The 24765-nt window shown below is 38.6% G+C and overlaps 1 protein-coding gene across 6 annotated transcripts in view; it reads right to left on the bottom strand.

Annotated features, from left to right (window-relative positions):
• Positions 1-24765, bottom strand: part of INO80D (INO80 complex subunit D) — a 62981-nt gene that overhangs the window by 11180 nt on the left and 27036 nt on the right. For all 6 annotated transcript variants that reach the window (XM_042949854.1, XM_042949858.1, XM_042949859.1 and 3 more), the window contains 3 exons: positions 18479-18587; positions 7512-7736; positions 1701-1810 (listed from right to left, as the gene is read on the bottom strand). In XM_042949854.1, coding sequence (XP_042805788.1) covers positions 1701-1810; positions 7512-7736; positions 18479-18587 — 444 coding nt within the window. The remainder of the gene's footprint in view (positions 1-1700; positions 1811-7511; positions 7737-18478; positions 18588-24765) is intronic.

Genomic DNA, 24765 nt, shown 5'->3' on the forward strand with positions numbered 1-24765 from the left:
CTACTGATGTGGGAAAATGGTAACTGTTGAATCTATCAGAAGATAAAAGAGTCTGTTTTGCTAAAGGGCTCCTAATAGGTGTCTCTTTAATAGCCTTTCTGATTTTTGTTATTTGGAAAAAGGAGGGTCGTTTAAGTCTTCACACACTATTAAAAGTTGCACTATAATGGTAAAAAAAAAAAAAAAAAACTTTAAGGAAAACTTTTTGTATACAATCCTCAGTAAGAATGGGGCACCTGGGTAACTCAGTCGGTTAAGTGTCCCAACTTCAGCTCAGGTCATGATTTCCTGGTTCATGAGTTCCAGCCCTGCGGCCGGCTCTGTGTTGACAGCTCAGAGTGTTGACAGCTCAGAGTGTGGAACGTGCTTCAGATTCTGTCTCAGTCTACCACTGCCCCTCCCCCGCTCACCCTCTGTCTCTCTCTCTCTCTCTCAAATACAAATATTCTTTAAAAAGAATAAAAATTTTAATTATATTTTAATTCTAAAAAACTCATCGATCCAAATTTGGATTTTTCATTTAGCATTTCCAACACAAAACTCAAACTTACAACTTATGAAAACTTACTTTTAGATCAAAACCATACCATTAAGATTGGAACATCAGTTTTATTTATTTATTTTTTTAATAATGCTTTTACTTTTATTCTTGAGAGAGACAGCGTGAATTGGGGAGAGGCAGAGAGAGAGGGAGACACAGAATCCAAAACAGGCTCCAGGCTCTGAGCTGTCAGCACAGAGCCCGACGTGGGGCTTGAATTCGGGAATGGTGGGATCATGACATGAGCTGAAGTTGGATGCTTAACTGACTGAGCCACCCAGGTGCCCCAGAACATCAGTTTTATATCATAAACATTTTTAAGCATCCAAACTTTTAGCCCCTGGCTACATATTCTAAGACTTATTTTATACCTATCAAGAAAGTACCCTTCTGTTTTTCCTTTTTGCTTTTATAGTTAAGGCGATTTATAAAACTACATAGAAAGTGATGCTGAAAAAGTGAAAATTTAATCCCAAGAACAGAAAGGAAGGCAAAAAGTCAAAGACAATAAAGAACAAGTAACTGCTACTGTATAATTTTTTAAATGCTACTCAATTTTAGATGTTTAATAAAACTGAAAATAGTAAGACTTCATAACCAGCCTGAATGAAACCCTTTTACCACAGGTTTCCTTCTAGTATATTCTGTCTTAATGTATCTTTTTTCCCAGTCAGTGAAGTTCATCCTTCCTTCATTTCAAATCAGCACTGTACCCAACACAAAAAGCAAACTATTCCCAGAGCAAAAGGCACACTGTAAAACTGTATAACTTTCTTGGAAGATTAAAAACAGTTTTTGAATAATATGATTTGATTTTTCCATCAATTGAGTGTTTATATATAGTTGCTTCTTACAAGCTACTTAAGAGGCACCACAAGAACCAGAATTCTGTTAACAAAATTTAATCAAGTGCCAGCCACTGGAAGAATCTGTTACTTGCCATCAATTTTGCCAATTTTGATGTAATTCTTGAAAAAGAATCACAATGATGTAAGCAGAAAAAAAGTATCCAGAAGACATCATGAAAATTAGAAGTTATATAAAAATTATTTTGAACATCAAATAGTTATGATTTCAAAAGTCATTCACGTGGCTTAAGAATGAAATATGAACCTGAATGAGTTAATACTTTTCAATGCCCACTCAATTAAGAGGATACGTTGGAAACAATGTCTGGTGAATGGAAGGGCTTTGTTAGGGCACTGTTCACCCTTCACGGTTCCACTGCATGCTGCTGGTTCCACCTCCCTCAACTTGGTCCGGCTTATGCTAAGGAAGGAAAAACACATTAATTTTTAAAAAATGCGTTAGGAATCCAGGGCAACTTTTCAACACTATGTTAGCAGAGTGTAACACCAACATTTTACTTTTCCACATTCATTAAATGAAAGGTAAATATGAGTTGCAATGACCAGTTCCAATATTTCCCTAATTTACCGACAAAAGAAATAATTATAAATGATTTCCGCTATGTCTGGGTTTTTTTCTTTCTTAAGTGACATTTTGGTTCCTTTTACTTCACAAAGAGGCAACAAGTAGACAAAAGTGATCAAGAACATGAGACTAGATTAATCGGGTCTAATTCTGAATCTCAGCCCTAACTCTCACTAGCTGTGTGACCTTGGGCAAGTTACTTAGCCTCGTTCAAGTCTCAACTTCCTCACCTATAAAGTGGAGACAGAGTACCTTTCTTTAGTGGACAGGTAAGCACCAAGATACAACACATCCAAAATACTTATCATAAGTAGCAGATGGTAGGATACCTAGTAAACAGTCCATGGCTGTTAGTTGCTGGTATTATTATCATCATCAGATTTGGGTCATGTCAAGCTGCTGAACAGTAAATGTGCAAAAAACTTGATCTATGATGTGAGGAAAGGGTTAATGATATGCAGAAATGATTGATTTGCCCTCATCTTCCAAAATGAACTCACTTTGGATATATTCTTTTAACTTTTTATAGTATGTGCAACTCCATCTTTCATTAAATGTTATCTCCGCTTGGCACATTCAATGTTTCAATGTTTAAATCTTGTTTTTAAATTTACGAATAGGCAATGTGTTCACATGGTTCCAGAAAAACCAAAGAATAAAAACCAAGCAGTGGAGAGTCTCCTTTCTCCCCTTGTCCCAATTTGCAAGTTCCTACTCCCTCTATAGTTAGTATTCATTTTATTAGTTTCTGGATCTTTCCATAGTTTTACACAAACATAAAAAAAATAAAAATATCCAAATTCTCAGAAGTACAAAACAACCCTGTTTGATTCTATAAAGCATCACAAACTAGTAGGCTTTTACGCACGTCTGAGCGTAGAAAAACAATCTACGTAATACAATGAATCACAAGTCAGGCGTCAAAAACAAAATATCTTTTGAATTGTTTGTTTCTATTATCTAAGGATTTTGATGGAATGGCTTACGCTAATTAGAAGGTCATACAGAACCAAAATTACATATGAATTTATAGCAAATCTAAACAACATTTCTATTATAACTTTCATATAAATAGTAACTGCAAACAGATAACCGTGGGCTGCCAGAGAAGTTGCTTTAATTGAGAGTTCTGTAAGATTTGTCAGAATCACAAGAGTGGGGAAGTGGGCCATTAACTTCAGCTCTGTAAAAAGGATACACAATTTCAAATAAAGGAAGCTTTACTATTTTGGCAGCTTAGCCCAAATTCTCTTGGTCTAGATTTAAATAGCAGGTAGTTCTCTATGCTGAATGGATAATTTTTGTAGAACACTTTTTAATAATTCACTCAGCCATCTACCAAACCTAGGGTAGAGCACATTCCCTCGTTTTCTTTATCCTACACTTCAAAAGGAACCACCGGGTTTCATTTTTTAAAATTGCTGATCTATGTCTTAAACAGCAAAATAAAGTCAGTATAAATAAACTCAAAGTCAGAATTTCAATATGCCCCTGGATAATTAAGGTAAAAATGCCTAACATTAGATCTATTTTATTATCCAGATAATCCCAACAAAACAAAGGGAGAATTACCAAAACATTTTGATGTTTTTATTTATTTTTTATTTTACTTTTTATTTTTTAAAATTTATATCCACGTTAGTTAGCATACAGTGCAACAATGATTTCAGGATTAGTGCCCCTTACCCATTTAGCCCATCCTCCCCCCAACAACCCCTCCAGTAACCCTCAGTTTGTTCTCCATATTTATGAGTCTCTTCTGTTGTGTCCCCCTCCCTGTTGTTTTTTTTTTATCTTTTTAAATGTTTTTATTTATTGTTGAGACAGAGAGAGAGAGCATGAGCAAGGGAGGAGCACAGAGAGAGGAAGACACAGAATCCAAAGCAGGCTCCAGGCTCTGAGCTGTCAGCGCGGAGCCCGACGTGGGGCTCAAACTCACGGACTGTGAGATCATGACCTGAGCTGAAGTTGGATGCCCAACTGACTGAGCCACCCAAGCGCCCCTACTGCCTGTTTTTATATTATTTTTGTTTCCCTTCCCTTACGTTCATCTGTTTTGTCTCTTAAAGTCCTCATATGAGTGAAGTCATATGATTTTTGCCTTTCTCTGACTAATTTCACTTAGCATAATACCCTCCAGTTCCATCCACGTAGCTGCAAATGGCAAGATTTCATTCTTTTTGATTGCCGAGTAATACTCCATTGTATATATATATCCCACATCTTCTTTATCCATTCATCCATCGATGGACATTTGGGCTCTTTCCATACTTTGGCTATTGTTGATAATGCTGCTATAAACATGGAGGTGCATGTGTCCCTTCGAAACAGCACATCTGTATCCGTGAATAAATAAATGCCTTAGTAGTGCAACTGCTGGGTCATAGGGTAGTTCCATTTTTAGTTTTTTGAGGAACCCCCATACTGTTTTCCAGAGTGGTTGCACCAGCTTGCATTCCCATTGATGTTTTTAATATGAAAACACTCACTACAAGCTTCTCTTTTGTGTGATTAGATGCCCCTTTAACAATAGTTTCTACACAAACAGCACTAGTCTCTCTATTGTGGCTACGAGGTAGTTCAATTAGAGTTTACATACTTTAAAAGCTATTTCAGTGGCTTATTCCACATATTCACCAACATATATGACAAAGGTATTAGATGAGAAAGAATAATGTTATTCAGGGGCACCTGGGTGGCTTAGTTGGTTGGGCGGCTGACTTCAGCTCAGGTCATGATCTCACGGTTCATGAGTTCAAGCCCCACGTCGGGTTCTGTGCTGACAGCGCAGAGCCGGGAGCCTGCTTCAGTTTCTAGGTCTCCCACTTTCTGCCCTCACCCTCACTCATGTTCCCTCCCTCCCTCCCTCTCTCTCTCTCAAAAATAAACATTTAAAAAAAATGTTTTTTTAAAGAATAATGTTATTCAGCTTATATCCAAGCTATATTTTAAAAGGCTACCTATTAAAAGGCAGCCACTAAAGTTTTAATTTCTAAAATATTTTAAAAGCAGCTTTTTAAATCTCTTTTGTGGAACCGGTCTTTGAAAGCAAAAATATCAAATAGAGGGCATTATCCACCTGACACTGATTTTTGTGAACCTAAAATATAATGTAAACTAACAAGTTACCAATCACCAACAAATGATTATGGCTCATTGCTAAATGAGTACCAGTGATGCACTGGGCAACAGACTTTTTACTAATCTTTAGTGACATAACCAAAAGGCGTCTTGGTATTTGGTTAGTAATATTTAGTTATCAAGACGTTTTTAAAACATCACTAACAGTGGTTTGGGAACTTTTCTGAAAAAAAGCAGTCAGGGGGACCTTGATTCTACCAGCTAAAAATCATAGATAAATAGTTTTCTACACAAATACTAAATTGTCCCAAACTCCGAGTACAGTCCCTTACATCTTTGACAAGGTCATAATAACATACTAGATTCAAAGTATACAGTGCTCTACATACAAACTGCTTCATGCTGGACAAAACTAAAGTTTCTACTGAAATGATACGCTTGCCAAGCATTATGTAAATGTTAGATAGCGTTATTTTAAACCTATGTCAAACCAAGTGAATTCTTTCAACAAATAGAGAACAGGCATGTTTAATTCTATTCATCTGTTCAACACTAGAGATTTAAGAACAAAACGTACATTGTTCCTGCCCTCACAAAAATTACTGTCTGACAGAAATATTAGTATACGATTCTACAATGAAGCAGAGCTCAATAAGCACATGTAACAGGGGGACCAAACACAGTCAGTGGAACATGGGAATTTCTCTCCGAGAAGGCTAAGTCAGTAAGCGAGGACCTGACGAATGTTACAGAACAGACACTACCTACCCCCACCCCTACAGAGGAGCAGGAACTGTGAGTGAGGGAGAATACTAGAGGCAGCAATCATTATGTAGGTTTATTAACTAGACATACAAGCTTTCAAACAACTCTAAATATGCCAAGAAGCAGAAAACTCTGAAGGGTATAGTTATCTTTTGGATAGATGCCATTAAAAAGTAGTTTTTTTTTAATAGCAAATATAATGAAAACCAAAATACACAAAACTAAAAAATAGATATGTAAGAAATATGATCAGTATCTGAAAATCAAAGGTTATTTTTCTTAGTTTTGTCTGTTTTAAACCCCTATTTCCTCAGTGACTTATGAGCACTAGAGAAAAATTGGAATATATAGACTATAAATTTTTTCAAACTTTATCAATAATCCTACCCTCTGAGATAGCCACTGCTAATATTTTGGCATAAAACTCCTAAAAGTGTGTGTGTGTGTGTGTGTGTGTGTGTGTGTGTCTCAAGGTTGTTATCTGAAAAAAATAAGTAAAAAGTGTGAAATAATAAACTCAATCAAGAACTGTGCCTTCTAAATTTGAAAATTATTTCCTTAATTAAATATGAAGATATTTTGGAAACTTTTAATTCAATTAAGCTAGTAGTTTCAAAAGGTACATAACCTAAATAAGTAATTACAATTAAGTTTTCACCACCTAAACTAATTTCCAAAATGGTAATAATACTACAATTTCTTCACTGAAATATCAGATAGCTCTACATTTCCAATATATGGATTTTCATTTAAAAATAGTATCACACATTATAAATCATGTTTTCAAAATAATTTTTAAGAACACAAGGGAATGGCTAGGATATATTCTTAAGGGAAAAAACTGGACACATAACTCTTAAACAGTATGGATCCAATTTTGCTTAAATACATACTTAAAATTTAAGGACTCCAAAGACTAATTATGAAGTCATTAAAAATAGTGTTTTAAAGAACATCAGGAGAAAATGGCAATAACTCAATGTTAAGTGGGGAAAAAAGCAGGAAATAAAATATGCATATAGCATGATCTCATTTTTCCTTTTTAATACAAATGCATGGCTCCCTGGAGACTTCATACACACGCAAACACACACGTGTGTACACACAAGCAGAAGAAAAGACTAGAAGGAAACAACCAAAATATTTACAGTGCTCATTCTTTGTTTTCTGCATGGTGATATTATGGAAAAGTTCCCCTTCTTTTTTCTACATTTTTCAAATTTACAAAGCAATTACCTGGACTAGAAACAGAAAAGAGATTTTTCCTAAAAGAAATGCAATGGAATAAAGTATTTTGAAGACATAATATGTGAGAAAGAAAATTTTTAAATAAGAAGTAAAATATGTAAAATGCTACTTTCGTGGTTAAAAAAAAAAACCCTATAAACACTACTTCTAAATAATACATGAAATTTGAAAGCATCGTTATTTTTGTAAAGACAGGTGGCACTCTCCAATACTTCACTAAATAAATTCATCTGGCGGAGCCACAGCAATGCTTCTGTCAGCTCGTGGTGCTGTTATTTTGCCACCTGTACAACTCTCTGAGCAACAAAACCAAGGTGCAATGCTTCGACATTTCAGGTTTAAATGCCCACTGCCCACTGTGTCTCCGCTATCCACTCAACAAAACACAGAAGCCAGACAGAGACGAGTTCCTTACAAACAGGTGGCTGCCTAGGGCTCTAACCTGGTTCGGCTGCACGCAGCTCTCTGCAGTTCCTGGATTAACTGACCGGTACACTCGGGTTCTCTGCTGGCCGCCTGCAGCAAGGCTTTCCTAAACGTGTGCCGGCATTTCTTTTGACGAGATTCTGCCCGCTCCAGGCGGCAGAGGTGCTTATATTTCTGCTGAAAGTAAGTGCAAAGTTGGGTCACCCTGGAGCTCCTACTCTCCGTATCATCGTCATCTGACCTGGAAAGCGCAGGGAGAGAAGTGAAAACCTGATTAAGTGTGAGGCTCATTGGAGAGGGGAAAAGCAGGTCAAGAAGCTGGCTGACATGGGGTAAAATCCGTGGCAGGTGAGCATATGCTTAACAAAATTAGAGGATGAGAATTCCAGGAGAGCTGGAAAGTACCGTATTTCGACAACAAGTAAGGCAGCAGAGACAACCCAACGCTTTCAGAACCTTCTTAGCATCTCCTCGTTAGACACTTCATGCATCAGTGTCTTCTAAATTTCAGGTGACTTGGGGTTCTTGGGATTCTTGGGAAGAAAATCATGTTACCTTGCTTACTAAAAGTCTGAGTAAATGACACGGCAGTTATGAGGAAACACTCAGCAAATTTCATAAAAGATAGGTCATACCAGAAATAGAGCAGTGAATTCCTACAGCACCTTCTCAAAGAGCTGCCCTTTTATGTGTGCTGGTTTTAACTACTCTTTTCTCGCTAAGCACTTAAAGAATTTTGATTGCAGGGATCACAACCATTCCACAGTATTTTTCATTTTACCTTTTTAACCACAGAAGATATCCTAAACAACATTTCACGTGTCATGGATTACACAGAGGTTTTTCTGTCATGATGGTAATTTCGAGCGGCCAGTGGACCCCCGCTAGCCTGCTACCTTGAAAAGGATGCTGAGGCCACATCGAGACTCAACAAGAGTGCTGTGGTAGGCGGGTAGTGTCTACCCTGGTGAGGTTAAAAAGGTCACTTTTCTATGGAACAAATGTAATCTCACCTTTTACTCTGAGGAATAATGCACACCAGACTCGAAAACTGACCCAGGTTACTTTACCTTCTTCAAACAGCACGTATGTGATACTACAGACTATTTATTATTTTACTGATCTTCTGTAAATCATTGCTTGGCTTCTCTTAACTTCCTAAGTGATATCATTCCCTTTCGTTTCAAAATAGTCTATAGGTGGCTACTTTGCAAATTTCCAGTCTAAGAAGTAAGTCCTGAGAAACAAGTTCTCTTCGGTATAGTCTCTACTACAAATATACCAATTGAAGGATCTTATTCAATCTTTTCATTTATTCAACACTCAACTTTGCTGTGTGTCTATTATGTTGAGTACCATAGAGGAGAAAAAAAATGTAAGCAATTCTCAATGCGGTTTAGATAGGATGAGCACATACCCAAAGTTAAACAATTCAAAAGACGATCGAAGCAGTAACTAGAACAGTGGGGCAGGCTGACCAATGATTCAAATACCTGACCTTAAGTTAGAAAAATCTAGGAGCTTCTCACAATTTGAGATCCCAAGACCTACACTAGATCTACTGAACCAGAATTTCCATGGAATGGGGCCTAGGAATCTTTATTCTGAATTGTTCCCCCAAAGTCCCACAGCAGGATTTCATGCGGGAGCTGTAGTTGACCCAGTAGGTGCTATTAATATCCTTAACACGAGGCAGAGAACAATAAGTGACAGAGAGAGTTACAGATATGGCTCAAGTGCCACTGAAGTTCACTAGCAAGTATGCTGGATGAGAGGCTTCGTTTTTTTGTTTATAAATGTTTATTTATTTATTTATGTATTTTGAGAGAGGTGGGGAGACAGCGAGAATCCCAAGCAGACTCTGTGCTGTCAGCAAGGAGCCCAATGTGGGGGCTCGATCTCATGAACCCTGAGATCATGACCTGAGCCAAAATCAAGAGTCAGACGCTTGACTAACTGAGCCACCCAAGCACCCCTGGATAAGAGGCTTCGTAGAGGAGATGACAACAGAGCTGAACCATAAAGAAAGGGCAGAATTTAAAGAGAAGAAAAAGGGCACCTCACAAAGATAAAGGAATACAGGCCAGGCTTTGAAGATGGACAGGATGGGGAACAGTAAGTACTAACTAGCTAGCTTTTGCTAAGGTGTGGGGTACATAGGGGAGTGATGGCGGGAACGGTAAACTTTCTGAACCTAAACTAAACACCAGATGAAAGACTTTCACTTTTATTCTACAGGCAGTGAAGACCCTCATAGAGTTTGAAGAAAATCGGTAACAGTAACAGCTGGGTGCGAGAAAGATGACACCATCGGCAGACGGAAATCAGGAAGAGACTGGGGAAAAGGGCAGGGAGCAAATGTTTCTGAAACTCCAGGTAACAGGTAACAAGAACCCACGCCGGGGTGACACAGCAGGAATGCAGAAGAGGAGAGGTTACCCGCATATATAAAAGGCAGACCTTGTCAACTGGGACAGGTAGATGGAAGGGACGAGAATCCCATGGCAGTTTCCATCACCGAAGACCAGGGCACAGGAACAAGAGCAGATCCAGGGCAGGACATAAATTCCATTTCAGACGTAAAGAATTTAAAGTACAGATGAGGTATCAAAGGCAGCAGTGGGAAAACCGCTGGACATGATCAACAGGAACACAGTTAGGGAAGGAGTACAGATTTCATAGCCCAAAACCAGCAACTGAAGGACAAGGGAGTGACTGTAAGTAAAAGGGCACAGAGATAATAGAAAGAACAAGGCATATAAGGGCCATTATCATAAAAGAATTAACTCAATTTGGTGACTGGATATAAAGGATAAGAAAACCAATAATGACTCAATGACTTTGAACTTGCATAACTAGGAGAACGGAAGGGCTATTAATAGAAAAAAGAGAGGAGAAACAACAAGTCTTAAAGGGAAAGTAAAGCTCAGGTAGATAATCATTTGCCAAAGCTGTTATTTGAAAAGACTCCATTATATTATAGCAGGGAGGAGAGACTAGCCCAGCAGTTCTCAAGTGTACAGTGAATGGAGAGAAGCACCTGGATGTTGAGGCGGGTTCCAGCATCACAAAACTATTGAAAGCTTATACGGAATTTCCAGGCTTATCTTGTTGCGGACCAGGAAGCAGCAGTTTGCAGACCTGCACAGGTCCACAGACCACCCCTGGCATGGTCCTTAACCAGAAAATCTCCCAACATGCCTCCCAATTCTAAGATGTTGTGACATTAGTATTTCACACCTGGTTGCGGAGAAAGAGTAGCAAACTGGGCAGAGAAAGGCCAGTGTCCGTCATTGACCAGCAGTGACAAGGCCTGGCACCTACTGCATTCTTGGTATGTTACCTTCCTTCCTTATCTGTGAAATAAAAGAGACCTGGGGCTTGGGGCGCCTGGGTGGCTCAGTCGGTTAAGCGTCCGACTTCGGCTCAGGTCACGATCTCACGGTTCAGGAGTTCGAGCCCTGCGTCAGGCTCTACAGCTTGCTTTGGATTCTCTGTCTCCCCCTCTCTCTCTGCCCCATCCCTGCTTGTGTTGTCTCAAAAATAAATAAATAAACATTTAAAAAAGAGAGAGAGCTGGGATGTCTAGCTCCCAAGGTTGTTAGGAGAATGAAAAGACTTATCTGAAATTAGAATACAAGTATAGCTACTATTATTAAATATAGAAACCTAGGAATACTGGGTGGCTCAGTCAGTTAAGCATCTGACTCTTGATTTCGGCTCAGGTCATGAACTCATGGTTTATAAATTCAAGACCTATGTCCGGCTCTGCTGACAGTGTGGAGCCTCCTTGAGATTCTCTGTTTCCCTCTCTCTCTGCCCCTTCCCTGCACACATGCGCTCTCTCTTACTAAAAATAAGTAGTAAACATACACACACACACACACACACACACACACACGCATATGAGATACACCTATATCCATTAACTAGCCTAAACAGTTTTACCATGAGTTCTATCAATACCCAAAGAAAAAGTAATTCTAATTACACACAAAATACTCCAGATGTCAGAAAAGAGGGGAATAGTCTCCTTTAATACAAGTACCCTAAGCTTGATACCAAAAATAAGGGGAAATATGACAAAAGGAAAATTATAGGAAAAGCTTATTAATGATCCCAGAGGCAAAAAATATTAGCAAATTGACTCTAGCAGTATATAATAAAGGACATATCCAATCTGGGTTAATTATTTAATTATTTCTCAATCCTACCTTACTATACATCTCTTCTGCAAAACAACACAATTTATTCCTCTTTTCCTTTCATGTTAAAAGTTCCTACTTCCTTGCTTCCTCCTGTTATTTTCCCCATTTTCTTCTATTCTCTTTCCAGTCATCACTCCCATTTTTAGAAATTCTCATTTGTTTTTATAACTTCAACATCAACTTATATGCTGCGGGCATGAATTTGTTCTCTAGCCCGTACCTCACAATGATATTTCAGACACAGGATACTACTTGGTGTGCTCACCCACATCTACTACCCAAGAAATGCGAGAATTAGCAGGACAGAGTACTGGGAGGAGACCGGTGCACAGAGAGAAGCACTCTGCAGATCTACAGAGGATTCCCCTCAGTTCCTCACTTGAGTCCTGCGATCAGTACAGGAGTGTGGGAAATACTGGAGGCCAGGAAAGAACCACCTGAAAAGAGGAGGCCCAACAAATCCCAGCAGCACACGCAGGGCCAGGGTTAGTTTGTGTTCCCACTATCCCAAGCAGAAAAACCCGCAATATGCAGGGCACGGGGTAGACTACTCAGGAGCGTATGCCTCAGTTAGTGGGGTGAAATCAGCCCTAAACTAAAGGCTGTTGTGGTCCCATTTCACAAAGTTTAAAAAGCAAGGCTCAAAAGCTGCTTCTAAGAAACAACCATCTCCCAAAACAAAGCTCTTTAAAGATGACAAAATACCAGAATCAAATAAGTAAAATTAACAATGTCTGACATCTAATTAAAAACTACCAGGGGGCGCCTAAATGGCTCAGTGGATTGGGCATTCGACTCTTGGTTTTGGCTCAGGTCGTGGTATCACAGTTTTTGAGTTCAAGCTCCGCGTGGGGCTCCGTACTGACAGTGCGGAGCCTGCTTGAGATTCTCTCTCCCTCCGTTCCTCCCTCTCTCTCTCTCTCTCTCAAAATAAATAAATAAAACTTTTAGTAAATCAGGAATCAACGGACAATTATAACTATATTTCACATGTTTGAGAAGGTAGAGTCATCATGACCGTGTCAAGGAGAGACATGGACAATATAAAGAAGACCCAAAACAAACTTCTAGAGATGAAAAATACAGTATCTAATATGAAAACTACACTGAATGGGATTGATGGTTGATGAGGTGCCACAGAGAAAAGATTAACAAACCTGAAGATTGCAATGGAAACTTTCCAAAATGGAACAGAGAGAGGAAAAAAACAAGTGAACAGAACATCAATAAGCTGTGGGATAATTTCAAGCAGTCTAAAATATGTGTATCAAGTCTCTTACATAGAAGGGGGAAGAAAAATAATTGAAGAAATCTTGGCCAAAATTTTTCTAAATTTCATAATTATAAACATACAGATCCAAAAGGTCAATGAACCCCAAACACTAGAAACAGAAAAAAAATTAACTACACAAACGGTTTAAAACTACTGATAAAGAGGGGCGCCTGGGTGGCTCAGTCGGTTAAGTGTCCAATGTTGGCTCAGGTCATGATCTTGCTGTCAGTGAGTTCGAGCCCCGTGTTGGGCTCTGTGCTGACAGTGCAGAGCCTAGCGCCTGCTTCAGATTGTGTCTCCCTTTCTCTCTGCCTCTCTCTCTCTCTCTCTCTCTCTCAAAAATAAACATTAAAAAATTTTTTTAAAAAAACTACTGATAAAGAAAAAAACGTCAAAACTCAGAGAAAAAAAGATACATAATGCTCCTTGGACCCAAGATGTGAATGACAGCTGACTTCTTAATCAGAAATAATGCAATCCACGTGAGCAACACCCTTAAGTACTGAAAGAAAAATGGTTAACTTAGGATTAATATCTTTCAAAAATGAAGGCACACATTTGCAAAACCATGGTGGACCTACAGGGTATTATGCTAAGTGAAGTAAGTCAGAGAAAGACAAATACCGTATCATTTCACTTATATGTGGAATCTAAAAAACAAAACAAAGCAGAAATGAACCCATAAATATGACCAACTAGTGGTTGCCAGAGGGGAAGTAAACCATTCATACAGAAAGAAAATGACATCAGATGGAAATATGGAACTATTCAAAAAATAAAGAGCCCTAGAAATTATAAATATGTGGATAAACACAAAAGAGTTATTTTTCTTTGAAATCTCCTTAAAAGAGAACTAACTGCTTAAGACAACAGCAATGTATTATGGGGGTTATAACATATGTAGAGGGAAACATATAGCAACAAGCGTCTATGTTAGATGCAAGGAAGATTGGGGTGCCTGGGTGACTCAGTCAGTTAAGTGGCAGACTCTTGATTTCGGCTCAGGTCATGATCTCACGTTTCATGAGTTCAAGCCCCGCATCGGGCTCTGCACAGAAGACTCCAGAGCCTACTTGGGATTCCTTCTCTCTTCCTCTTTCTCTGTTCCTCCCCTACTTGTGTGCGCGCACCCTCTCCGCTCTCCCTCTCTCTCTCAAAATAAATAAATAAACTTAAAAGAAAAAAAAAGGAAAAGAAAACAAGGAAGATCTCAGATTTAACTAATTTATCACCTTAAAAACTTGAAAAAGATCTGCCCCTCCTTCACTTGTGCACGCACACGCATGCTCTCTCTCTCAAAATAGATAAGCATTAAAAAACTTGAAAAAGACAAACTAAAACAAAGAAGGAAGGAATAAAAGAATAGAAGAGAAGGAAAAAGTAAAGAACAGAAAGCAATGACATAAAGCTAACAGAGAATCAATGAAACCCAAAACTGGTTCTTTAAGCAGATAAATGAAAAAGAATAGAAAATGCACACATAGGGGTGCCAGGGTGGCACAGTCAGTTAAGTGTCCAACTCTTGATTCCGGCTCAGGTCACGATCTCATGGTTCATGAGTTTGAGCCTCGCGTCGGGCTCTGCGGTGACAGGGTGGAGACTACTTGGGGTTCTGTCTCTCCCTCTCCCTCTCTCTCTCAAAATAAACATTAAAAATAAAAGAAAATGCAGGGGCACCTGGGTGGCTCAGTCATCGGGTAAAGTGTCTGACTTCGGCTCAGGTCATGATCTCGTGGTCTGTGGGTTCAAGCCCTACGTCAGGCTCTGTGCTGGAAGCTCGGAGCCTGGAGCCTGCTTCGGATTCTGTGTCTCCCTCTCTCTCTGCCCCTCCCCCATTCGTGCTCTGTCTCTCTCTCACTCTCTCAAAAATAAACATTAAAAAAAATTTTTTTAAATAAAGTTAAATAAAATTAAATAAATAAAAAATGAAATAAAATACACAAATAGACATACATATACATGTCAAGGGCTCCAACCCAATTACAGTGTTTTCAATATAGTGTTGATTAAATAGAAAATCCACATGGAAAAAAAAACGGTCCTTATTACTACCTCACATCATGTACAAAACATACAAAAAAAATTTTCACAAAGATTGATTGCCAGTAAAATAATAAAGCTTCCAGAAGATATGTAGCTTTATGACAGGGGGGTAAGCAATGATTGTTTAAAAGAGTCACAAATACACTAACCATAAAGAAAAGACTAATAACTTGTCCTCATTAAAATTAAGAACGGTTTTCTATCAAACATACCATTAGAAATATGAAAAGGTAAGCAGTTACTAGGTAATTACTGTTCCTTAAAAATATATTTAACATACCGACTTATTTCTGCTACTGAGACCTCAGGAAGAGCCTGAGAGAACTCTTTTAGCACATGTGTCTACAGTCAGACTAAGTAACCAAGAAATCTTTTACAAAACAAAACCAGGGCACCTTGACCAACACAGCGGGTACAGCATGTGACTCTTGATCTCCGGTTGTGAATTCAAGGCCCACATTGGGCGTAGAGCTTACTTAAGAAAATGAAACAGGGGCTCCTGGGTGGCTCAGTCAGTTAAGTGTCCAACTCTTGATTTCCGCTCAGGTCATGATCTCATGGTTCGTGGGGTCAAACTTCGCATCAGGCTCTGCACTGAACAGTGTGGAGCCTGTTTGAGATTCTCTCCTTCTCCCTCTGTCTCTGTTCCTCCCTGATTCTGTTCTCTCTCTCTCTCAAAATAAATAAAACTTCAAAAATAAAGTCTTTAAAAAGAACAAAACAAAACAAGGCCAAACTTTTCCCTAAAATTTCTTCAAGTATAATCCTAGTTTAGCAAGAAAACTCATGAAAAGGTTCTGGGGAGGGGAGGGGTTTGTGGAGAACGGTGATCAGAACTATCGGTTTTTCTTCCAAAATTCCAAAAACTCAATGAACTCACTGAACAATCTTAAGAGGTAAAAACTTTTGAGTAATTTTAAATGGCAAAACTTCTTGAAGATACAATGCACAGGCTAGGTAGGGCCAATTTTCTACAGCTGTCCATTTTCTACTAGACTTAACCACAAGGTACAATAAATGACAAGTAGCTGCAAGACGAAACTGAAATAAAGTTGTTCCCTGGGTAGTTTAAATACAGGACAAAGGTCCCCACGAGAGGGCACAGTGGCAGATACAGACGGTGGAGATGCAGACAACGAAAGCATGCCAAACCAGGCCAATCCAAGTTTCACCCAAGGGAGACCATATGGTGTGTCCATTCCCAGGTCACAAGACTTTGACGAGAATATGCTGAGTGAGTGAATGAATGAATGGATGGATGGATGGATGAATGAAGGGAAAAGATTAAAGTGCCTGCTGGACAAGAAGTGAGGATGGCTACTTATAAAAAGAAGGCAAATATCCTGAAGGAAAAGGAGAACCAGGAAAAGAGTATTGTGGTAAGTCAGAGAGCAAGCCAGCTAGCAAAAGTGACCAAGAGAGTAAAATGCTACAGAGATGAAGAAAAACTCGATGGTCTCAAGTCTAAAACAACAGAAATATTCTAAAAACTCTGTAAGAATTGAGGGCAGAAACAGGGGCACCTGGGTGGTTCAGTTGGTTAAGCGACTGACTCTTGGTTTCAGCTCAGGTTACGATCTCAGGGTTCGAGTTCCAGCCCTGCATCAGGCTCCACACTGACAGTGAGAGCCTGCTTGGGATTCTCTCTCTCCCTCTCTCTTTGCCCCTGCCCTGTTCGCACATGCTCTCAGTCTCTCAAAAAAAAAAAAAAAGAAAGAAAGAAAGAAAGAAAGAATAGAAGGCAGCAACAATATACATTGCTCCTAATCAAGAGCAAATGTGCCTAATATTGATGTTCAGGTCATCCTGAGAATTCCAACAGGAATCTTAACTACCATTAATCAGTCATTTCCCACGTATAGGGCATTGTGCTAAGCATTGACTTATGTTCCCTCATTTACAGCAATTTGGAAAATTAATTCAAAATATCCCAAATCAAGTTAAGCTCATAGGAACATCAACCTTAGGAAGCATGACGGATCGGAGCTGTAATTACAAAGGTGTGAGTTCAACTGTACTCTCTCTGAAAAAAAAAAAGAATTCACTAATGGTAAGCAAGCAGTCTTGAATGACACATAAAATGGGACCTTTGAGACAGAAAAAAAAGTACAGCATTCTCTGATACTGTCTGGGAGTTGTGGAGGCGAGGACGACTGGCCGTCAAGAAATCCAACTAGTTCTCCTTGCTCTAGTTAGTTCCAGGCCCAAATAAGCTCCCCATGTAGGCTGGCTTCGTCAACATTTGTACGACTTTATGATTATTTCTCAATTTGAACTGGCATTTTGGTTTGTACATTAGTCTCTAATGAATCAGTTCCCTAAGCCTAATTATTTCTGGTTGTACTAACAGATCACATATTAAGCCTATAAACTAAAAAAAACCAGACCCTAGAGAATATATGTCCATACAACAACACTGTGGAATTCTAGGAGTCAGCCGCGGGCAGATAGCTGGCCTCCCCTCTATCTTGCCAAACATCTATTCAAACCACAATACTTAAAAAATAATAATAATTAGCTGAGTCTGAGAGTCATCTTTGGCTCCACAGACAGGGATCTATTTCAGTATGGTTAACTATACCAAGTGAATCCCTAAGGCAGTCCCCTGAAACAGAACGAGCTTTCTCACTATCAAGGAAGGGGCTGTGTGTTAATCAACCTACAGCTTTCTCATAAGGCAGATACCAAGAACCTCTAAAGAGATTATCTTGAAAAACATTTTAGCACATTAGAAATACTCAGCGCTTGGGGTGCCCGGGTGGCTCAGTCGGTTAAGCGTCTGACTTCGGCTCAGGTCATGATCTCACGGTTCATGGGTTCGAGCCCCACATCAGCTCTAAGTAGACAGCTTGGAGCCTAGAGCCTGCTTTGGATTCTCTGTCTCCCTCTCTCTCTGCCCCGCCCCCCCACTTGCGTGCTCACGCTCTCTCTCTCTCTCTCTCTCTCTCTCAAAAATAAAACAAAAAAAAGTTTTAAAAATATTCAGCACTTAAGAAATATCAAAGAATGGATCAATCTTGTGGAAGACAGATGAAGTAAAAACCACTGATTTTCCAGCTAACTATCAGAGCAGAGCCAAAGAAGATCCAGATACGTCAGAAAGTGGGACTCCAAGTAGCCCTGGGACCACAGCCAAGTTCCTCAACCTGTCTGGGCCTTGGTTTCCTCTTCTGTAAAATGAGGAAATGAGACTAGGTAATCTCTAAAGTCCCTTTTCCACTCTAAATTCTATTATAATTGGTTCCTTCAGTGATAAATGGGAAAGGTACAGAAACGAATTTCCCAATTCAACTGAAGCGTAGCTCTCCTCCAACAATATAGTACGTTTCTTCCCAAGTAGAATCTATTTCACCTCCATTACAACAAAACTAGATCCAACGAAATAAACATTAGCATATAGAACGAAAAATCGGGCCACAGCAGGGGTAATTAAAGAATGAAAACAAAAGGAAGACTTACGTGTGTCTTTCATATCTGAGGGTTTCTCGGATGGACCATGCCACCTGGTATGGCGAGGCCTGCTCAGAGTCCTCCGGTTCCTCTCCGCTCTCTTCCGACCAGTCCAACCCTGGGACAGAGGAGAGGATATGGCAGGTGAGAATAAATGTATTCTTACTTAAAATTTAGGAAAAAAAAAAAAAAAAGCTACCCAAAATGCATAACACAAAAACCTACAGCACCTGCTATCACAGTGTACATAAAATGCCTCCTGATGAGTTTCATCCCTGTTCTGGCAAAAATAAATAATGAATACATGACATACACTCAGGTTAAAATAATGACGTTATAACAAAAAGCTATATTCCGAAGATGAAATTCTTCTGTCAGACATTTTACAGACTACACACAACATAAGCAGGGAGTCAAGTACCCCCCTGCCAAAAAGGTAGAATTTCTGAAGTATCAAAACGTTATACGTTAAACGTCATACATTCTGACATATATAATGTCAGGGAAACCCAAAACATCTTGACAATGGTAGGTAAGGAAGGCTAATGTATGTTCAGGTAAGAAAGAAATCAAAAGGTACTGGTGAAAGCACTCTATACTTCAACAAAGAAGGGCCTTAGAATAAACTGTCAAAGGCAGACACTTCATCCCCTTTCCCAACACCTCCAAAAAAAGGACTCCACTCCCCCCAAGCAGGGCCACTGACTGGCTCGTGCCCTCTGCAGGAAGAGGGAAGGGTAAGATGGCAATAACCTGATGTGGCTTGGAGTTCCTTTTAGTTCTTTTACACAAGAGCTGGCACATTTTGTGACATTTTGAAAAACAAGTTTAAAGGGGAAAAATAGAGAAATACGATATGAACAATCACTTATTTTATTAAATGCTACTGTTTTTAATGATTGGATAATTACTAGCTTCCAACATAGATGTTTTACCTTTATAGAAGTTTTGTATCTTGAAAAGGTCTTAATACTGATGTTACACAGCCTAACATCCATAACTTCAATATACTGATAACGCAATGAGACTTTAATTAGATACCTTGATAAATACTGATGTTGTACAGCCTAACACACATAACTTTAATATACTCATACTTCTATGAGACTTTAGATACCTTCATAACTAGTATGGTCTTCCCTCTTAAACCTCCTAAAATCAAAAGACCATCTTCATTAGACACTTATGTTAAAAAGGACCTCACAAGTTGCTTCTATAATTTAAATGAGTTTATATGTGCTAAATAGGGAAATTAAGAAAAGGCTAATCAAAATGCAAATGATAAATGCTTAAAATTAAATAACACACTGCCACTGGCATAAAGAAACCTCAAATCTAGTTCCAAGATGACCATCCAAACTGTCAAGTCACCTTAAAAAGTAAATTACTGTCTCTCTACTAAAATAGTAATTACAAAAAACAAAGTCAGAAACAAGTAATCACAATAGAATTAGCTTCAGGACAGAATATTAAAAGGCAAGGCCTTTCAAACACAAAGTTACATTTAAGCACTTTCAAAAATTAGGACATGAATTATCTTTTACTGTTTTTATATAATTAACAGCAATTTCTACTAAGTCACCTGTACCTTCTCTGAAAAAGTCAAGATCTCAGTCATAAGTACTAAGATGGAAGTGTTTCTCTTGTGAAATTAACTGTCCAATAAAGCAAACCTTTGATCTTGGCTTCATTATCACTAGTTTTAATGTAACTAACTGAGATAACCAGCCCAGGCAAAACTGTAAAAGCTGATTACAAAACTGTATTTTTCTTTAAGTATTCTTTGCTGACATGAATGCAGACTGCACTTGGTCACAACAGTGCATTACAAGTTCTCTTCTCCAAAGTAACCTTTGTTTTGAAAACCTAGGCCTGTAATATGCTTGAATAAAAAAGATAATACATTTTCTATAAGTTTTCATTCTGTTCTAAATGATAGAGCCTGGGTGGCTCAGTCAGTTAAGCTTAAGCGTCTGACTTTGGTTCAGGTCATGATCTCAGGGTTCGTGGGTTCGACCCCCACGTGGGGCTCTGTGCTGACAGCTTAGAGCTGGGAGCCTGCTTCACATTCTGTGTCTTCCCCTCCCTCTCTGCCCCTCCCCTGCTCACACCCTGTCTCTCTCTCAAAAATAAATAAACCTTAAAAAAATTTTTTAATTCAAAATGATAGAAAACCTGCCCTCAACACAACATAGTTTGTTTCAAAAGCTAAAAGAAAAAAATCAGCATCCACAGATAATCCAAAGTATAAATATTTAGAAGAGGACGTAGGTAAATTGTGGAATAAGAGGCAAACATCTGGGAAAAAATAAAGTTAGATCTTTGCCTCAAAACTCATACCTAATGAATTCCAAATAGAGGACTGCAATGTAAATAATAAGACAAGAAAAGGACTAAAAGAAAATATAGGTGAACATATTACACAGTCTTGGAATGAAGAGAGCCCAAGGAAGTAAAAAACAAAATAAAGCAAAACAAAACAATAAACCTGATTCAAAAGGAAGAAATTCTAAAAAAATAGAACATACAAACGATTTCAACTCCTAAATTCCAAAATCATTATCATAGATATTTAAAAGCAAATAACAAATGGGCAGGAGGAGAGGTTTTTGCAACAAATATGATGTATAAAAAGCTGTTACCTAATCAATAAAAAAAGAGAAACACTTCCATAAAAATGAGTGAAAAAAACCTGAAAAGGTGAAAAAAGAACAAGACATATAAATGTTCAAAAAGCATATGAACAAATACTCAAAGCTACATTATTAATTCAAAATAGCAGTTCTCACTCCAAGTATGGTCCATAGATCCCCAGGGGTCCCTGAGACCCTCTTAGAGAGTTCCTTAGGTCAACACTACCTTCAAAATAATACTAAGACATTATTTGCTCATTTCACCATGTTGACATTTGCACTGATTGGGGCGGGGGGAGGAGGGAACCATGGTGAGCAAACCTGCTGGCACTTCAGCAGGAATCAGAACAATGGCACCAAACTGTACTAGCAGTCATTATAGGTTTCACACCATGAATTGCAGTGAAATAAAAGCCAAAAACAAGTTTTAAGAGTATCTTTGACAAAGCAATTGTATATTAAAGATTATTGATTTTATTAAATCTCAGTTCTTTTTTTTTTTAATGTTTATTTATTTTTGAGAGAGACAGAGACAGAGTGTGAGCGGGGGAGGGACAGAGAGAAAGGGAGACAATCTGGAACAGGCTCCAGACTCTGAGCAAGCTGTCAGCACAGAGCTCAACGCAGGGCTTGAACTCACAGACCGCGAGATCATGACCCAAGCCAAAGTCGGATGCTCAACCAACTGAGCCATTTAGGCGCCCCTAAATCTCAATTCTTGACCACACGTCTTTCCAACATCTTTGTGACTCAATGGCAAGTCATCAAGCGCCTCTGCATACCTCCCAAGAAAGTATGGTGGTTGCCTTGAGGAAAACACTTGCTCCACTGTTTTAGCTGTGACCTCAACTAGCTGCTTTTTTGTCATCCAACACCATTTTTATTCGAAAGAGTGACTGACAAACTACAGTTATTAAGACTTGGGTATCTGGCAGTCATTTTTTTCTAAAATGAATGCAGTGAAACTGTCACTTCAAAGAAAGCAATGAACAGTATTTGCTCCCAACTATGAAATTCACATTTTCACTTGAAAGCTTGTTGTTGTTTTGTTGTTGTTGTTGTTTTTGGTTTTGTTTTTTGTTTTTTTTTTTGGAAAACCTGAAGTCTTCACTAAGTCTATGACAACTTTCTAAAAGATTTTTCTGAAGAGGTTGGTGAGAGTATCAATGAATGTGATTTTTAAATCTTGCGTAACGAAATACATCAACATTTGGAACATATGTTTAACTTGGTAAACCGCTAATTTCCAAATGACCAACACATGACGTTACAAAATCATGCATGAGTAAAAAGATCCATGCAAAGTACAAAGTAGATCAATGGATTTTAATGTAACAGTTTGCAAAAATTCCTTGATAATGGCTTCAGATTCCACATTGCAACTAATCTTTAAAAACCCACCACCTGGGGCGCCTGGGTGGCTCAGTCAGTTGAGCATCCGACTTCGGCTCAGGTCATGATCTCGCGGTCCGTGAGTTCGAGCCCCGCATAGGGCTCTGTGCTGACTGCTCAGAGCCTGGAGCCTGTTTCAGATTCTGGGTCTCCCTCTCTCTCTGACCCTCCCCCGTTCATGCTCTGTCCCTCTCTGTCTCAAAAATAAATAAACGTTTAAAAAATTTAAAAAATAATAATAAAAAAATAATAATAAAAACCCACCACTTGTTGGGGGCGCCTGGGTGGCTCAGTCGGTTAAGCATCTAACCCTTGACTTTGACTCAGGTCATGAGAGCCCTGAGTCGGGCTCTGAGTTGATAGCATGGAGCCTGCTTGGGATTCCCTCTCCCTCTCTGCCCCTCCCCTCCACTTGCTCTCTCTCACTCAAAATAAACAGACATTAAAAAAAAAAAAAAGAGGACGCCTCTTCTCAGTGGCTCAGTTGGTTGAGCGTCCAACTTCAGCTCAGGTCAAGATCTCACAGACTGTGAGTTTGAGCCTCACATTAGGTTCACTGTCGTCAGTGCAAAACCCACTTCAGATCCGCCATCCCCCTCTTCTCACGCTCTCTCTCAAAAATAAACATTAAAAGAAAAAAAACTGCAAAACTTAAAAACCAACAGAAAAAAGAAAAAGAAGAAGAAAAGAAACTACCACTTGTGAAATTTTGGTGTAGAATCAAGAATATCCATAATTATTTTTTAAAAACCAGTAAAATATTCCTCCCTTTTCCAGCTACGAATGTGTAAGGCCGTATTTTTATCTACTAATCAAAACCACGTATTACGACAGATTGAACGCAGAAGTGGGCGGGAGAATCTAGCTGTCTCCCAGCAAACCACACATTAAGATTTGCCCAACAATGTAAAATAATGCTGCTCTTATTATATTTCTGTTCTTGGGAAAACATATAGCTATTTTTCACAAAAAGAACATGTTAACATGTAGTGACTTTGCTGTCATCTTTAAATGCATTAGGATTTTTTAAATTTCTGAGTTTTAATTTCTAATTCAGTAAATATCAATAAATTTAACTCATATACACAAAGGCTTTAGAGTGTCCTCAATAATTTTTAAGAGTGAAAAGGGATTGATTCTAAAGCCAAAAAGCTTGAGAAACACTGATCTAAAGTACACAAATTAAAGCAAATTTTGGGGGCGCCTGGGTGGCTCAGTCGGTTAAGTGTCCAACTTCGGCTCAGGCCATGATCTCGCTGTTCCTGAGTTTGAGCCCCGCATTGGGCTCTGAATTGAGAGCTCAGAGCCTGAAGCCTGCTTTGGATTCTGTGTCTCTCACTCTCTGCCCCTCCCCTGCTTGTGCTCTGTCTCTCAAAAATAAATATTAAAAAAAATTTAGTAAAAAAATCAATTTGTATCAAATTTGGAAAGGCAAAATAACAACTAATACCTCATACTATAAAGATGTAGAAAAACTATCATTGTCATATACTGCTGAAAGAGGTAATGTGACAAAATAATTCTGAAGAAAATATTTGACAACATGTATCAAAAAGCTTTCTATTTTAAGTTTTATTTATTTACTTTGAGAGAGAAAACAACATGAACAGGGGAGGGACAGAGACAGAAGGAGAGAAAGAATCCCAAGCAGGCTCTGTGGGGTCAGTGCAGAGGGTGATGCAGGGCTTGACCTCACGACCATGAGATCGTGACCTGAGCTGAAATCAAGAGTCAGATGCTTAACTGACTGAGCTACCCAGGTGCCCCTCACAAAACTTTTTAAAAACTGCAAAAGCTTAGAATCCCCAATTCTGCTTCTAGGAATCTATTTGAAGGAAAAATTAAAGATGTGACAGTAATAATTTTACTGTGAAACTATACAGCTACAACACTTTATAATGATACAAACTGCAAACAACCTAAATTAGAAAAAGGATTCAGCTGTGACAAATGACGTTTTATATGAAAAATTACTCCCTTGGTAGTCCAATATGAAAAAATTTTAAAACAGTTTACAAAACTGTATGTAGAGCAGGAACCCAATTTTACATAACTTAACTATACCAAGGCATTAACAAATCAGTATTAAAGTTTGGGTGTTCTAATTTATTATTTTTATCTACACCTTTTCTTTAAGTTTTATTAGTTGCTTTAATTACCAAAAGTCATACATGGTTTACTAACAGGTGAAACAATATAAAACTATACTGTAAGAAGAGTTACCTTTCCCGTCTCTGTAAAAACACATCCTGACCAGTTTTATCCCCCCTT

Source organism: Panthera leo, chromosome C1 (genome assembly GCF_018350215.1).
Source record: "Panthera leo isolate Ple1 chromosome C1, P.leo_Ple1_pat1.1, whole genome shotgun sequence".
NCBI lineage: Eukaryota > Metazoa > Chordata > Mammalia > Carnivora > Felidae > Panthera > Panthera leo.